The sequence below is a fragment of the Natrix helvetica genome (genome assembly GCF_964273705.1).
Source record: "Natrix helvetica genome assembly, chromosome: 2".
NCBI classification, from domain to species: domain Eukaryota; kingdom Metazoa; phylum Chordata; class Lepidosauria; order Squamata; family Natricidae; genus Natrix; species Natrix helvetica.
The window spans coordinates 280,406,944-280,424,578 of NC_138552.1; the positions used below are offsets into that span (position 1 = coordinate 280,406,944).

The 17,635-nt window shown below is 40.4% G+C and overlaps 1 protein-coding gene across 2 annotated transcripts in view; it reads left to right on the forward strand.

The window, feature by feature from the left end:
- The window catches only part of LOC309386146 (sphingosine-1-phosphate transporter SPNS2-like), a 149,198-nt gene that overhangs the window by 88,499 nt on the left and 43,064 nt on the right, over positions 1-17,635 (forward strand). For both annotated transcript variants that reach the window (XR_014174354.1, XM_081941211.1), the window contains exon 4: positions 7,778-7,929. Coding sequence is in view for 1 of the 2 variants with exons in the window: in XM_081941211.1 (XP_081797337.1) it covers positions 7,778-7,929 (152 nt within the window). In the remaining variant the exon portion in view is untranslated. The remainder of the gene's footprint in view (positions 1-7,777; positions 7,930-17,635) is intronic.

Sequence of the window (17,635 nt, forward strand, 5' to 3'; positions counted from 1 at the left end):
CCTAGAAATAAGGGAACATTTCCTAATTAAACAATTGATCAGTGGAACTGCTTGGGAAATTGTGGGTGGAATCTGGATTTTTTAAAGAAAAGATTGAACAACCATTTTTTTCTGGTTTTGTTTTGATTTGCTCCCATATAAATTTGTTTTGCAAAATATTATTTATGCTGAAGGAAACAATGGAAATATGCAATGGATATATGAGACAATCAGCAACATATTGGTTATATGAATTTGCCTCTTATTGCTGATACATAACTTCTGTTGTCCCAGTTGAGGTTTTTCACCAATCCTAGCAGACTAAGTCCTTTAATTGGAGATCTCAAGGAATGAAACTGAAGCATTCCTGGGTACTAAATGTAGAGCGCTGCCACTGGGCTAAAGGCTCACATAAGCATTTGAAGCTGAGTCAAACGCTGGATTTTCAACTGCTACAAGTTCTTCCCTAATTTTTTAATTAAAGAGGATGCTATGCCTTAAACTCCTCCCTTGTTATAATAAGTTGGAGGTACAGATAAAACACATATTATTCCTTTTTCTTTTTTCTTAGCTTGATCAGGCGATGGTTTATAACTTAGTGTCATTATGATTGTTCAACAAATTATGGTAAAACAAATAGGTTAACATGTTTTGCGCATCCTCTATAGCAGGGGTGTCAAACCCAAGGCCCGGGGACTGGATCCAGCCCGCAGGGTACTTTGATCTGGTCCGTGGGGCCAACCTGGAAACAGCTAAGGATTGGCTCGCAGTGCTACTGCCGGTGAACGTGGCCCTCCCGGGTTCCATTTTTACTGGCGGAGGGTTGCAGGAGGTCGTGGCAGCCAAAAACTGAGCTCGGGAGCCTGTTTTCGCTGGCAGAATGCTTGGGCCATCACAGTTGCCCCCAACACGAGTGACGTCAAGCTGGCCACACCCACCCTGGCCACGCCCACTCCAGCTATCCAATCTTTCCTGTGATTGGAATCTTTTGTGTTCTAAGTCTACGACAATCATCTCAGTAAGGAAGAGCATCAATCATCTCTCGTCCTTATTTTGCAATTTTAATTTGTTAATTTGGGACCTGCTTCCTGAAGGAACAGATTCCACATTTGCTCCTTCGTTGGTAAGATCACTCTTCTGATGCTTGAGAATGGCCGTCCTATTTCTTCTTAACTGTCTCATCTTCAGGCTATGTATTTTTACGTCGCTTCTGTTTTTCCTTCTAGGACACATGATATCCAGGCTTCTTACCATTTTTATCACTGTACACTGGGCACATTTGAACTTTTCAGTTATTTTTTAAAATAGGCCACAACTTTGCAGAAAAAGATCTGTCTAAATCATGATGGCATTGCAGCTCTGAATGCATAAATGTAAGTTCCAGCAGGACCATTTGTACGGGTTAGCAATTCTAATGAAAAGGACAATCTTTTCCAGTTTTGTTCCTTGTCATCTTCTTAACAAAAGATTCTGGGAATCTGGTTTTCTTCATGCATATAACTTATACTCTGTTCCATTTGTGTCCTTATGGTATTACTCCTTGGAATGCTTTACTCCCAAAGATATAACGCATCAAAAGAAACATGATAGTTGTTATTATTATTATTTAAAAAGTGGGATCAAATGCACAAAATCCAGACATTTTACCCACTCACATATCCACACACATTTTTGAAGCCTCCATCACATCATATGGGTCGTTCTAATGCTTCATGACCCGGGATTTAAGGATCATGTGCCTTTTTGAGACAATAAGATTATTGCCTTTGGGCTTTAGACATACTTCACCAGATTATCATTTTGTCAGTAGCCACAAATCTTTTGGGAAACAAGAATGCACTTCTCATCTTGTGAACTTCTTTGGGAGCGGAGCAAAAGGAGCAAGACAAGAACTTGTTAAGACATTATTAAAGTATGGATTACTTGCTTGCTTGAGTTATTTCACACCAGTATGCCATCAGTTAGAAGAACTGTGTCTTTAGCATAAATCCAATAATGCATATGTATTTAGGTGGTAAAGCATTTAACTGAACGAGATGTTAAGTGAGAGAATAGTATTAGCCAGATTATCCCATTGAAAGAGAGAATTCTTAGGTGCTTAAAATGACTTCCATCACACCCTCCAAAAACTGTGGCTGTTGTTTTGCCTTGTTGTGTTCTCTTTTCATTCCAAGACACAATACAATACAATACAATAGTAGAGTTGGAAGGGACCTTGGAGGCCTTCTAGTCCAACCCCCTGCCTAGGCAGGAAACCCTATACCGTTTCAGACAGATGGCTATCCAACATCTTCTTAAAGACTTCCAGTGTTGGGGCATTCACAACTTCTGGAGGCAAGCTGTTCCACTGATTAATTGTTCTAACTGTCAGGAAATTTCTCCTCAGTTCTAAGTTGCTTCTTTCCTTGATTAGTTTCCACCCATTGCTTCTTGTTCTACCCTCAGGTGCCTTGGAGAATAGTTTGACTCCCTCTTCTTTGTGGCAACCTCTGAGATATTGGAACACTGCTATCATGTCTCCCCTAGTCCTTCTTTCTCTTAAGCTAGACATACCTAGTTCCTGCAACCGTTCTTCATATGTTTTAGTCTCCAGTCCCCTAATCCTCTTTGTTGCTCTTCTCTGCACTCTTTCTAGAGTCTCCACATCTTTTTTACATCATGGCGACCAGAACTGAATGCAGTATTCCAAGTGTGGCCTTACCAAGGCATTATAAAGTGGTATTAACACTTCACGTGATCTTGATTCTATCCCTCTATTGATGCAGCCTAGAACTGTGTTGGCTTTTTTGGTAGCTGCTGCACACTGCTGGCTCATATTTAAATGGTTGTCCACTAGAACTCCAAGATCCCTCTCACAGTTACTACTACTGAGCAAGTTACCACCTATACTGTACCTGTGCATTCCGTTTTTGTTGCCTAAATGTAGAACCTTACTCTTTTCACCATTGAATTTCATTTTATTAGATAGCGCCCAATGTTCAAGTTTGTCAAGATCCTTCTGTATCTTAAGCCTATCTTCTGGAGTGTTGGCTATTCCTGCCAGCTTGGTGTCATCTGCAAATTTGATGAGTTCCCCATTTATTCCCTCATCCAAATCATTGATGAAGATGTTGAAGAGTACTGGGTCTAAAACAGAGCCTTGGGGTACTCCACTGCATACTTCCCTCCATGTAGATGCAGTTCCATTGAGGACTACACGTTGAGTGCGGTTGGTCAGCCAGTTATGTATCCATCTGATGGTGATGCTGTCTAACCCACATTCTTCTACTTTATCTAGTAGTAGGTTATGGTCTACCTTATCAAAAGCCTTACTGAAGTCCAAGTAAACTATATCAACGGCATTCCTCTGGTCTACTAATTTTGTCACATTGTCAAAGAATGTAATAAGATTAGTCTGGCATGATCTGTTTTTGACAAATCCGTATTGACTTTTGGCTATTACTTTGTTTGCTTCTAGGTGTTTGCAAATTCGTTGCTTGATTATTTTTTCCAGAATCTTTCCTGGTATTGAGGTCAGGTCACGTCACAGACCCTCTGTTTTGGTAGCTGTTTTGGTCCGGTTGGTTTAAGAGAAGGAGTGATAACTGATTTTGCTGATTTTGTGATTGAAATAATTGAAGATGTTGCCATCAGTATGATGCCCTCAAAGCTCTAGGTCATCCATTGGCCTTCAGTATGTGGTTGTCAGACAGCCAGAATGAATTAAGGTCAAGCTCTTGAGTCTTTCTCTAAATTAAAGAAATATCAAGAGCCACTCGTTCCTATCTCCTTACCACTTATTCTGTAGGTTTCCACTGAAAAACATCCCCTGGTCTTTGCTAAGAGCGCTTACTACATGGCATACATAAAATTATTCAGTACATACTCAAGTTTGGATTACATTTCAGGGTTTTTTAAAAAAAAGTTTGAAAAGAACATAGAAAATGAAAGGGCTGGAAAAGCATCCATAAACTCAACCATAGTCATTATCTTATTTTCCAAAGAATGTAACCTCCCATGCTCTTAATGTTGAAAACATAAGGCAGGGTTTGTTTAATTGGGCAATCTCGGCATATTCTAAATGTTTCTTTATTGCAACAAAATTGTAGAATGAGATGCAAAGAAGAAGTGAGAAAAACACTCAGGAGGGAGAATACTGTACTGCAATATTGTGGAGCAGGGCATGGAGAACCAACCGATTCAATTAAAGGGAGCATCTTGGGCTCCTTGGTGCTCTCTGAACTTGATTGTTTTCTTACATTTCATTATCAAACTAGGTAACATCATCTGCGCTGAGTATCTTCTTGTATGTCAGCAAGTTGATTTGATCCATGGCTTTCATTATTCTCAAGCACTTTGTTGAGTTAGCAGAAGCAGGAGTTATTTTCCTTACAATGAGATCTCAGCAATGAGTCCTCCGACCTTCCTCCATCCAAATAAACAGCTGGATAACAATATTTAGAAAAAGCTGAATCAATATGCAAGGCTTGCTTCTGAAGTTTTTGGAGAGTTGAATGGTTGCTTGTAGTATCTTAAGGTAGACCCCCACGATAAGAGGTTGAGACTCTAGAAAGAGTGCTGAGAAGAGCAACAAAGATGATTAGGGGACTGGATGCTAAAATATATAGAGAACAGTTGCTGGAATTGGGTATGTCTAATCTGATGAAAAGAAGGACTAGGGGAGACATGATAGCAGGGTTCCAATATCTCAGGGGTGGCCACAAAGAAGAGGGAGTCAAGCTATTCTCCAAAGCACCTGAGGGCGGGACAAGAAGCAATGGGTGGAAACTAATCAAGGAGAGAAGCAACCTAGAGCTAAGGAGAACTTTCCTGACAGTTAGGACAATTAATCAGTGGAACAACTTGCCCCCAGAAGTTGTGAATGCTCCAACACTGGAAGATTTTAAGAAGAAACTGGACAACCATTTGTCTGAAATGGTATAGGAGGTAGAAGACCTTCAAGGTCACTTCCAACTCTGTTTATTCTATTCTATTCTATTCTATTCTATACTACACTACACTATTCATCATTAATCAATTCTGTTATTCTGTTATTAAGAACCCTATCCAAAAATGGATTGCTATGGATTGCCTATGGATTGCTTTACATAAACAGTGTGCATATTATGGCATAAATGCTCTGATGTCTCAGGAAAGCTTCTGTCTTTAAAAACAGAAAGAAATAACATACTTTTTAAAATGGTTGAACTATGCTTATCCTGCTAGCCTCCAAAAGAGGCTAACAAACACCATCGAAAATTAAAAATACAGTGAAACTTCAGTTTTACACCCCTCGATACAATGGACTCTGCATGCAATAGACCAAATTCTATCATGGTTTGTGGCATTTGCATAGTGATGCAGTTATGTCAATAACACTCCCATGCCAGTGGTGCAAATGATATAATTTGCAATATTTGTATCACAGCAATGTCATGTTTTTCCATTTTCTTGACTTTAAAGAATATCACGTCCGCACCCCCCTGGTTGGTTGGTTAAAATAAAGGTTCGCTGTCATTAACAGCAAGTATATTTTTTCTTAGAATTAAAAAACCTCATTTCATCTTAGTGCCATCTTAGGTCTCCATGGTTAACCCCTAGGAGATGGAATCATTAACCTTGGAGAAGTTAATGTAACAATGTATTAGATATATTAACCCCACTATAAGAAATACCTTTCTGATGGTGAGATCTGTACAACAATGAAACAGTCTGCCTACTGAGGTTAAGGTTCTCCTATTATGGCTAGTTTAATATGTTTTCCTGCATATTAGAGAAGGTTGAATTAGATGATCTTTGGAATCTCTTCCAAGTCTACATTTCTATGACTTTACATCCTATCCTTTATTCATTTGTTCTCTGTGTGTGTGAATGTGTGCATGTATCTTCCATCAACTTGTTTAATGACCTTTAAAGCTGCCTAAATTGATGGCTATTGCTGCATCTTGTAGCAGTGAGTGCCATAGATTAATTGTACATCATTCTGAATCTCCTGCCATTCAGCTTCAATGGAGGATTCTGAATTGTACTATTTAAGGCAGTGGTTCTCAACCTGTGGGTCGGGACCACTTTGTGGGTCGAACGACCCTTTCACAGCGGTCACCTAAGACCATCGGAAAACACATATTTTTGATGGTCTTAGGAACCGAGACACCAATTTTATGGTTGGGGGTCACCACAACATGAGGAACTGTATTAAAGGGTCATGGCATTGGGAAGGTTGAGGACCACTGATTTAAGGGGAAGGAAAAATCCTTACATTGATTGTCCTTTCCATTTTAATTTTGCTAACATCTCTCTTCTGAACAAAGTATCTTTGGGGGGGGGGGGTGTATCTCTATGCACATACTCAAACTTCTTCATTTGTGGAGACATGATGTATAAAATTAAAAATTCACCACCCTCTTTATTCTTGTTGCCTGATTAACTCACGCTCCACATTTTTCTTGAACATTGCCATTTATTTTAAAATGAGTCTTGGCTTCCCTAGGCATCAGCAAATCTGCTTGATATTCTAGAGTGGTTTAGCATTGGGCAATGAACAGTTATTAAATGGCCCTGAATCACAAGTTTGCTTTCTGCTTTTAGGGTTCATCCTACGCACATCTGTCTACTGTATGACAAGGACAGCTGGAGACATTTAATTAGACCTATAATTATAGGGCATGTGGTAACATTGCTGCTCTCAAAAGGGGATATCAAGGTGGAGCTGCTGACTCTTGGAGAAGGAAAGGTGAAGACTTAGTTGTCCGTGGTGCTTATCCAAGCTGCTGGACAGCAAATTTTACCGGCTTTGAGACAAGTGTTAGAATCTTGATAGCTTTTAAGGGAGGAAAAAAGAAGCAATCTTGACTTGGGATACTCAAAAAAGCAGAAAATAGGGTCTCTGGGTGACTATATAACTGGGCTCACACATTATGCTAACTCCAGGTTTCTTTTAATTGTGGTTTCTTGGACAAGCCATAGCGGACAAGTTGACCCAAAAGCTAAGCCATAAAACAGGATTTTGCAAGCCACGATATAAGCCTGGTTCACAGAAAACATCATATCAAACTGCAACTAGACAGGATATATTGTGTCTTGGACATTGCGTGAGCTTGGCTTGTGTTAATTACATATTTTCTTCTTCCATCTCCTTTTTAATTTTCACTTGTAACCTCAGTTTTCAATACTGGTGAGAAAGCTGACGTCCTTTATAATATTCTACATCAGTCGTCCCAAAGGTGCTTTTTCCAAGAAGCCACTGGACTTTCTGGTTTTCCTTTGAAGACGTTTCTATTCTCATCATCTACATCCGTGTTTCTCAACCTTTGATGCTTGAAGATGTATGGACTTCAAGTCCCAGAATTCCCCAGCCAGCATTTGCATTCACTGGCTGGGGAATTCTGGGACTTGAAATCCACACATCTTCAAGCAACCAAGGTTGAGAAACACTGATAGCCTCAAACCTCATATGAGCTCTCAACCCACCCTGTCATCTTGTAAAGCCCCTCTTCCTTGCTTGAAATTGTTGAGATAAGCCAGGGATTTGGTGGGTGCCATTAAATGCCTCTAAGCATAACGATGTATGAAATCACTGCACTGAGAATGCTAGTCCCTGGTGATGCATCATAGTTTCCATGCTAATCAATTCCTCCATCGAACGTCCTGGATCATTTTGGGAGAGGGGGCGGTATAAAAGTTTGAAATAAAGTAAGTAAGTGTGTGTGTGTGTGAAACCAAGACACAAAGATTGCACAGAGTTTTTGATAGCTGTAGAAATTGTATTAACAATGAAAATACTGATTCATTTATTTATTTTTCTGACTTTCCCCTGCAGTACTTTTGGCTGTTTGTCCTCTCCCGAGGTTTGGTTGGCATCGGCGAAGCTAGTTACTCTACCATCGCTCCAACTATTATCGGAGATCTCTTCACCAAAAACACTCGGACACTTATGCTGTCGGTCTTTTATTTTGCAATCCCTCTGGGCAGGTATTTACTTGTTTAAATACATATCCTTGCTAGATTTCATTTCTTGTCTGGGCTAATTCATTTCTTTTTCAAGATGTAAACCTTTCATCTTTAACTCACAGTCTCCAGGTTCTCTAGATTCCTTTAGATTAGCTCTGTTAGTCTGCAGCAGGAAAATTGAGGTACGTTCCTGGCATTGCTTTAAGATGCAGAAAATTCAGTTAATCAGAAACAGGGAATATTACATCTTTGAAAAAGGCTATTCATGGCCAGCTGGCTGGCTGAAAATATTAAAGGGGTCTCCACATAGAACAATTTTGCTGTAGATGCTGTTTGTGATGTTAGCCATCCTTGAAAATTCTGTATCTGGAGCCATTTTATGGAGCAATGAAGCTCTAAATTGGTATGTTAATACCAAAATAATTTGATGTAATAAAACAGCAGGTAATTTGAACTGCAATTGCAAAAGACATATAACCCAAATGCATAATATTTCTGTAAGTTTCCATAGGATATTCTTCCTCCCTACAGTTTGTTTTTTTTAACTGTTTTTAACTTGGAGTTTCTGTTGTTTTGCTATTCCGTAGGTAGAACATTAATGATCTTATAAACGACTTTTTAACAGATTTTACACCTATTGTTCTATGCATAATGGAACTATGCCACTTAATTACTTGATAATCTTTATTAACTTTGGTTCAATAAATAAGGATCTGAGATGGTTCAATAAATCTACTAGCTGAGACATTTCAAGAAAAACTATCTGAGAAAGTTCTATAAATAAAAATCTTTATGCTTTGGCTAAAAACACTAATTGAGTTCCTATTTCTAAGTGGGGGGCCCTCTTCATCATTAATCCTATAGCTACCTCTCGCTTGCTATTTTCTGAAAGGATCAAAGGGAAATAAAAGAGGATGGATATGAAATGTAGTGGTTACTCAAATTTTCTTTGGTCATCTTAAATTTTACTTATTTGGAGGATGCAGATGAGTTATAATCATAAGACACAGGACATGCCAGATGGTTTGTGTTAATAACAAATAGCAATAGCACTTAGGCTTATAAACAGCTTCCCTGTGCTTTACAGCCCTCTCTAAGTGGTTTACAGAATCAGCCTATTGCCCCCAACAATCTGGGTCCTCATTTTACCCACCTCGGAAGGATGGAAGGCTGAGTCAACTTTGAGTTTGGTGAGATTTGAACTGCCAAATTGCAGGCAGCCGGTAGGCAGCAGAAGTAGCCTGCAGTACTGCACTCTAACCACTGCACGGCCACGGCTCAAAATTGTATTTTTTTCCTGCTTTTTCTCTAGCAATTCCAGGCAGCACTTACTGTGTTTTCTTTCTTTCTTTTTCACCCCTGTAAGTAAATGTGGCTGAAAAAGGGAAAGGATTGGGTTAAACTCATCCAGTGACTTGACCTGGATCTCCTTAGCCTCAATTCAAAAACCACTAGGAAAGATCCTGAGATCATCAGCCCACTTCTCCATTTTCTATGTATACCTGAGAGCGGTGAGCTTCTGAATAAATTTGCTGAAATGGCAGCCTGAATGAATGACCAAGAGAGGTCTTTGGTGACTTAATTCGTACATGTTTTGCTTGGTTTCTGAGGTAATCTGTTTTCTGGAAGTTGAACAATAAAAAGAACCCATCAACTTGACTGGATTTCCACAACATATTAAAACACAGAAAAGTCTTCTCGGGATCAAAGCTCACCACAATTGGTCTGTTGTGCAAATGCAAGCTATGGCTTTTCCAATCTGGTTAAATAAATTGTCGTGATGTAGCCAGATACACTATTGTACCGCTTGCATCAAAATTGCCATGTATTATGAGTTAAAAGGCGCTAAGTCAGGTGTATCATGTAAATACCTGGTTTTTATCCAGTGGGGAATTTTTCCAGTCCTCAAAAGAGATTGATTGATTGATTTGACTTATATAGCTGCCCATCTTATGTACTATAACCCTGAATGACTCCTGGGGAAAAAAATGAAAACATAAAAACTGTAACAAAAATGCCCAACACTTACACATTCTAACAAACGGTGGGTTTCAAAATGGGACCAGTTTGGGGGCATAGCCAGCCGGCCATTGTTACCAGTTCACCAAACTTGGCAAAATTCCCGCCACTGCTCCAGCCGAACCGGTGCGAACCGGCTGAATACCACCTATCTGATTCTAACCTATCCAAATTCCACTCTTCTGGGCTTCTACCGTACTCTACTCCAACTCTCAAATACTTCCTGGAGAAAGTAGAAAGAAAGTTTGCACTCCCCCAAAGGGAACTCCTGATGCAATTAGTTTGTTCACATATTTCTAGATTCCCAGGTTCATATTTGATCCAGTTAACGGATGATCAGGTTAAACATGTTGTGTATGCAGGACCAGTAAGTCATTGGTACCCTGTGTTGGAACTTCACTTATTTATTTTGGGCTGCACTACAGACAGTGGAGTCCTTGATGCTCTCTGAACCTGGTTGTTTGTTTGCAGATGTTACATTACCCAGCTAGATAAAATCATCTGTATGAGAGAATATGAGATGTTCTCCCAGCTTGTATGCAGGAGCTTGCCCTGCCAGTGTTGAGGAGGGTGTGGTTTTCTTCTTGGTAGCTCCTTAATTAGGTTATTGTTTTCTGTTTGTTTGTTAATTTGATTGATTATCTGATGAACTATAAACTCCAAATCACACCCTTTTCTGCCTTCCTCTACACAGGCACACAGCATAAACAGTAGGATAGCACTTCATGTTCAGCACTGTTGTTTAGAGTCATTGGTTGAGTCCAGATGTTCCCTTGATGTTTACTGCCTCAAGGGTGAATTTGTCATATTTAATACCGCTTCGGATGATTCAATGTGCAGATAGGCGGCGGTTGATCACCAGATGCTGGGGATTTTTTCAATTATGTGCCATCAAATTAGTAGCAACTCTTAGAGTCCACATAATGTAAATAAATCTTCTGCAACAGTGCCATTTGTGTCCAAAAAGTGATAATGTCTAATAGCGATTTAGGAAGCTATAGTTCAAATACCTGGAGAGAAAAAGATTGTGTTGGTAACTCAACCATTGATGCTACTGGATTGGGACATAAGAAATTTATTTTCATCCAAATACATTAGTTTGCATAACAAAAATTCTAGGCTAAACAGGATTGGTTGCTTGAAGGCCGTCTGAATAGAGGGCTGTTTTGTTTTGTTAACCCAGATACAGCGATTAAGCAATGCTGTGTTAACTCAGCCCTGGTATTGTATGGTATTACCTCCTGTGATTTATTTGTTTTCTAGAAGTAGCTTACAATTTGTGCCAGGTTTAAAGTCTGCCTATATGGTAATTGTAGCTTTCTTATAATCCATTTTTATGCTGTTTTGGATACATACTCGTTGCAGTTAAGTGACAGAGGCTTGAATAATACCCACAGGATCGCTCACTGAGAAGCAGGTGTGAGTTTGATTGTTAAAAAAGCCACTCTGCAACATCTCAAGTCTGCCTGAATAGGAAAACCTTTATGCTGCCCTATGTATAACTATCCCTTGTAATGTTCCCATTTGACAGAAAGAGAAGTATACCGGGACAGCAGTCTTCCACTATTGGAGGGGCTGAGACAGAAAAGAGAGTGTCGACATTTTCTCTACAGTATCTGAGGATAGGACAAGAAATAATGAGATGATTAAAGAGAGGTCTAACTTTGAACTAAGAAGACATTTGTTAATACCACTTTATAATGCCTTGGTAAGGCCACACGTGGAATACTACATTCAGTTTTGATCGCCAAAATTCAAAAAAAAGATGTTGAGACTCTAGAAAGAGTGCAAAGAAGAACAACAAAGATGATTAGGGGATTGGAGGCTAAAACCTATGAAGAAGGGTTGGAGGAAATGAATATGTCTTATGAAAAGAAGACTAAGGGTGACATGATAACAGTGTTCTGATATCTCAGGGGTTGCCACAAAGAAGAGAGAGTCAAGCTATTCTCCAAGGCACCTGAGGGTAGAATAAGAAGCAATGGGTGGAAACTAATCAAGGAGAGGAGCAACTTAGAACTCAGCAGAAATTTCCTGACAGTTAGAACAATTAATCAGTGGAATAACTTGCTTCCAGAAGTTGTAAATGCTCCAACACTGGATGTTTTTGAGAAAAGATTAGATAACCATTTGTCTGAAGTGATGTAGGGTTTCCTGCCTAAGCAGGGGGTTGGACTAGAAGACCTCCAAGGTCCCTTCCAACTCTGTTATTCTATTTTCTTATAGTGGGAATAATTAATCAGTGGAACAGCTTGCCTCCAGAAATTGTGGGTGGTCCATCGCTGGAGGTTTTCAAGAAGACACTGGACAGCCATATGTCCATAATGGTATAAGGCAGGGGTCTCCACCATGGGTAAGCTTGGCCTGCTGGGGAATTCTGGGAGTTGAAGTCCACAAGTCTTAAAGCTGCCAAGTTTGGAGACCCCTGGTATAAGGCCTCCTGTTTGAGCAGTGGGTTGGACTAGAAGACTTCCCAGATGCCTTCCAACCCTATGATTCTATGTTCTATGCCCTTTTCCATGGGACCAGAGAGAGGGTCTGAGCTCAAATAGAATGGAATGGAATAGAATAGAACTGGAAGGGGCCTTGGAGGTCTTCTAGTCCAGCCTCCTGCTCAAGCAGGAGACCCGATACCATTTCAGATAAAACATTTCAGTTGTGACAACCCTTTTTTTAAAAACAAAAAAAACAAAAAAACAGCTGGGCTATTCTGCTGGCCGACGGCTGCCTTTGGTGTGTCTGTGTGTGTGTGTGTGTTTTTTTTTCCAGTTAGGCTCTCTTATCAGTCGGGCACATTCTTCTCACTTGTGGACAAGAGGAAGTCTCCATCTTCACAATGCCTGACCCCACGTTTGGCAAGGTTGGAGACAGGGTGGGCACGTGAGGCTCGCCACCAAATTCCTAACAGTCAAGGCTGTTTCCTGTGGAGAAACCCAGCTCTGTGTGTTTATTTCCATTGGGGAAAAGCTTTCCCGTAATGAACTGGGTGACAAAAAATGTCTACAAGAGGATGTATTTCTGCTTTGGCGCAACGCACAGAGTTGGAGACAAAGGCTTGAAAGCATTTCGTTTGCTCTTTAGGAATGGGTACATCTATCTGCCTGTTTATCTCCTCTTGGTAAGACCAGCTATTTTTCCTGAAGGTTTCAAGGAAGCTTGACTGAGTTCTGGCTATTAACATTTCTTTCCTGTAGCATTTTTGAATTGCAGCCATTCCTGTTCCTGCAGCCTTGTAAGGAAGCCTGCAGATTTAGAAGCCCAAGAAACATATTTTGCTACGATGAGGTGGGCAGGCTGCAGAACCATGGAAAGTTCAGCCCTTTCTTACTTGGATTTCCCTAGAAGGGGAATATTTGCCTTCAGAGGTTGTGGGTGCTGTAAACACTGGAGGTTTTTAAGAAGAGCCTCGGCAGCCATTTGTCTGAAATGGTATAGGGTCTCCTGCTTGAGAAGGAAGTTGGACTAGAAGACCTCTAAAGTCCCTTCCTACTCTGTTATTCTATTATGGATCCTGTACAGGTAGTCTTTGATTTATAACCATTTTTAGCAGCCGTTCAAAGTTATACCACCACTGAAAAAAGTGAGTTACAACCAGTCCTCACATTTATGATTGTCACACCATAGTCAAAATTCAGGTGTTTGTCAACCGACATATATTTACAATTGAAATATCCCAGGGTCATGTGATCATCACCATGGGTAAGCTTCCCAGCCAGCTTCCATCAAGCAAAGTCAGAGATGGGAAGCTAAAAAACTTTGCTAAACAACTGCATGATTTGCTTGACAAATGTGGCAAAACAACATTATAACATTGGGCACAACTCACTGACAACTGCAATGGAAATTCTGGTCCCAACTGTGGCCGTAAGTCAAGGATCACCTGTATTTCTGTCAGAGTCGTATTCATGAACTGGAACAGGGCTTAGTAACAAGATCAGCCAATGGGAGCTGAAACAGTTTGGAGCCTGGGTGTGGCTTAGCTCTGTAGCTCTGAGTCTGTGCTAAGATCTAAACTAATCTGCTGCTCTGAACTGAAACGGAAAATGTTCTCTCCTCTGCTCGTGTTTGCTTGTATTTACTACCACATTGGAAAAACCTGCTTTTGGTATTTTATATTTACTTCATGTGTTATATTATACATAAAGAGAAGTTAATGAATCCTGCTAAATCAGTTACCTGTGTGTGCTTTGTGGATGTGATCGCTGCAACAAACTCTGACAATTTCTCAGCTTGAAGTAGATGAAAGCACTTTTGTTTTCCCTTGTCATCCACTCCCTTGCTAAACACAAGACACTTGTCTCCAAGGCATTCCTGTGGGAACCATGCAAGGTTTTAAATATAAGGCAAACGTATAATTAATTAAATGAATTGTATAATTAAATGTAAAATATGCGCTGGAAACATGCGCTGCAACAACACGTTGGCAGATATAAGAAGGATGTGGAGGAATTAGGAGTACAGAACTGAAAAGATGGTGAGAGGCTTGGAGGCTAAATTCTGTGAAGGACGATGAAAAGAACTGAGTATGTCTAATCTAGGGAAGAAAAGGCTGAGGGGACACATAATCACAGTCTATCGATACTTGAAGGGTTGTCACAGGGAAAGAGATGGATGTGTTCTCCATAGTACCTGGGAAAAGAGCAAGAGGGGAAGACAAGTGGAAGCACAAGTATAGTATAGGTGGTATCTGGCTCAATAGTAGCAATTGGGAGAGGGATCTTGGAGTCGAAGTGGACAATCATTTAAATATGAGCCAGCAGTGTGAAGCAGCTGCCCAAAAGGCCAATGCAATCCTAGGCTGCATTAACAGAGAGATAAAATCAAGATCACACGAAGTGTTAATACCACTTTATAATGCCTTGGTAAGACTCCATCTGGAACATTGCATCCAGTTTTATATAAATATAAAAAACGGTATTGAGGCTCTAGAAAGAGTGCAGAGAAGAGCAACAAACATAATTAAAGGACTGGAGGCTTAAACATATAAAGAACAAGTTACTGGAACTGGGTATGTCTAGTCTAGTGAAAAGAAGGACTAAGAGAGACATGATAGCAGTGTTCCAATATCTCAGGGGTTGCCACAAAGAAGAGGGAGTCAACTTATTATCCAAAGCACCTGAAGGCAGGACAAGAAGCAATAGATTGAAACTAATCAAGGAGAGAAGCAACCTAGAACTAAGGAGAAATTTTCTGACAGAACAATTAATCAGTGGGACAACTTTCCTCCAGAAGCTGTGGATGCTCCAACACTGGAAGTTTTAAAGAGGAGATTGGATAACCATTTGCCTGAAATGGTGTAGTTTCCTGCCTGAGCAGGGAGTTGGACTAGAAGACCTCCAAGGTCCTTTCAACTCTGTTATTGGGAGAGATCCAGACTCAAAATAAAAAGGGGGAATGGAATAGCCTACCTCCTGCAGATGTGGGTACCCTATCACTAGTTTCAAACAAAGATGGGATAATCATTGTTATATGATAGCTAGAGGAGTTCAACTAGAACTTTTCCAAAGTCCCTATAACTCTTTGATTCTACGGTTATAAGAGCTCCATACAGTAGATTAGACCAAACTCCAAACAGAAACAGATCAAAGATAAATCAGCTGGTTACTTCTTGGAAATCCAGACGTAAAGCAATAAGATAATATCATTTTTTTTTACTACCGAGGTCAGCATCTTTCTCAAGTGTGTACACCACAAAATAAAACCATCATTTTTGTTTGAAAAGGGCCCAAACCTCAGATTGCTTAGCAGATAGTCTCAAATGAATAACTCTATAAGGAAACCAATATTTCATCAGATGCCAGCTATTTTTTTTTCAATTGTTCAACATTTATTTAGGGGTTGAATAAATCAGATACATGTATTGTGAATTTTTTTTCAACTGATAGCCTTCCTTACACTTGTGCAGCAACTAATGCTTGGATATACACTATATCCTGCCCTGTAACTGGAAGTTGTGACTAAACATTTTGTTATGTTTTGTTTTGAGGCTATCTTTATATTTTCAACAGTTGTCAGCCAAATTCCCAAGAATTCCACGAACAAGGCATGAAGTCAATCTTATTCAAACTGCTAATATTTATATGAGAACTTCCTTTAAAACCAGAGTAGTTAATACAATGGCATCTAAAAGTCGCCCCTTCTTTCCTTTTTATGTACAGCCATTCAAATATTAACTGCTATTTGCACTACTTAAATAGCAGCTCCAGGTTTGGAAATTTAGGCTGGTGAAATGTTAACCTTAATCAGCGTAAGGACTTAAATAAAATCCATGGTGAGAAAACTCATTTAGTGGCAATTTGCATTTTGCAGCATCTTCCAGCATACCAACCATCATGGGATGTATCTTTCTTTCGGTTTTTTTCCCCCCATAAATATCTTTTTTGTTTTTGTTTTCCCGATTTCATCCCGATTTTGTTGGTGGGAAGTGTTATTTTGGGTAGCTAAGCATTGGCACTCCCACCTGGCCAGAGGTGGGTCCCTACTAGTAGTGGTTTCCGGATCACGGTGCAACGGAGCTGGGCATCCACCACATGAACTCGTGCAGCATGTGCGCGCAGCACACACATGCGTAGTTACTGCCTGTGATGCTCCAGCTACTCAACAGAGCGTTGCGCAGGCACTGTACACTCTGTGCGCTTGCGCAGAAGCCCCAAACAGCTTAAATACAGGAAAGGAGCGTGGGCGGGTGGGTGAGCCCTCCGGGGCACCATACCAGAACGGTACCTGGTGCTCCCAGCAGGCACCGGTACGCCCGTACCAGGACGTATCAGTCGTATACCACCACTGGTCCCTCCCGGTTTACACCGGTTCAATGAAATCGGTAGTGGAAATGGCGACTGGGTCTCCAAACCGGTAGGGGGGGCATGCTCACCACACCCCCGAACCAGTTCCCCATGACGTCTTTTTTTGACCTTTTAAAATGTTCTGCGCATGCGCAGACCTATTTATAGGCTACTGCGCACACATGCAGAGCACGCATGAGGCGCGCGCACAAAATCGAGCGCGAACCGAGCTGGAGTAATGCCAGCAGAAACCCACTCCTGCACTTGGCCATTGGAAATAGAAGAAGAACATATGTAGAAAAACGAGAGGTTAAAAGGATAGAAATATTCCTGGTCTTCTAGAATGGATGATTCTTTTAAATTCTTTGACGTTGTTTTCATGAACAATTGATTGTGTGGCCAGGTTTACATATTAATAAGGCAAAAGGGATTATTTTAGCATAGCATGTTGCCCAAACCCAACTATTTACAGCACAGGTAGTCCTCGATTTACGACCACAATTGAGCCCAAAATTGATGTTGCTAGGTGAGAAATGTGTTAAGCGAGTTTTGCCCCATTTTATGACTTTTTCTTGCCACATTTCTTAAGTGAATCACTGCAGTTGTTAAATTAGGAGCAGCATTGATCAGTGAATCTGACTTTGCTTGTCATAAGGCAGGGGTGTCCAAACTTGGGAACTTTAAGACTTGTGGACTTCAACTCCCAGAATTCCCCAGCTGGCTGGGGAATTCTGGGAGTTGAAGTCCACAAGTCTTAAAGTTCCCAAGTTTTTGACACCCCTGTCATAAGGTCACATATGGTGATCATAAATGGGACATTGCAAGCCGTCATAAATATGAAGCAGTTGTCAAGCATCTGAATGTAGATCGCACGACTATGGGAATGCTGCAATGGTCCTAAGTGTGAAAAATGGTCATAACCCATT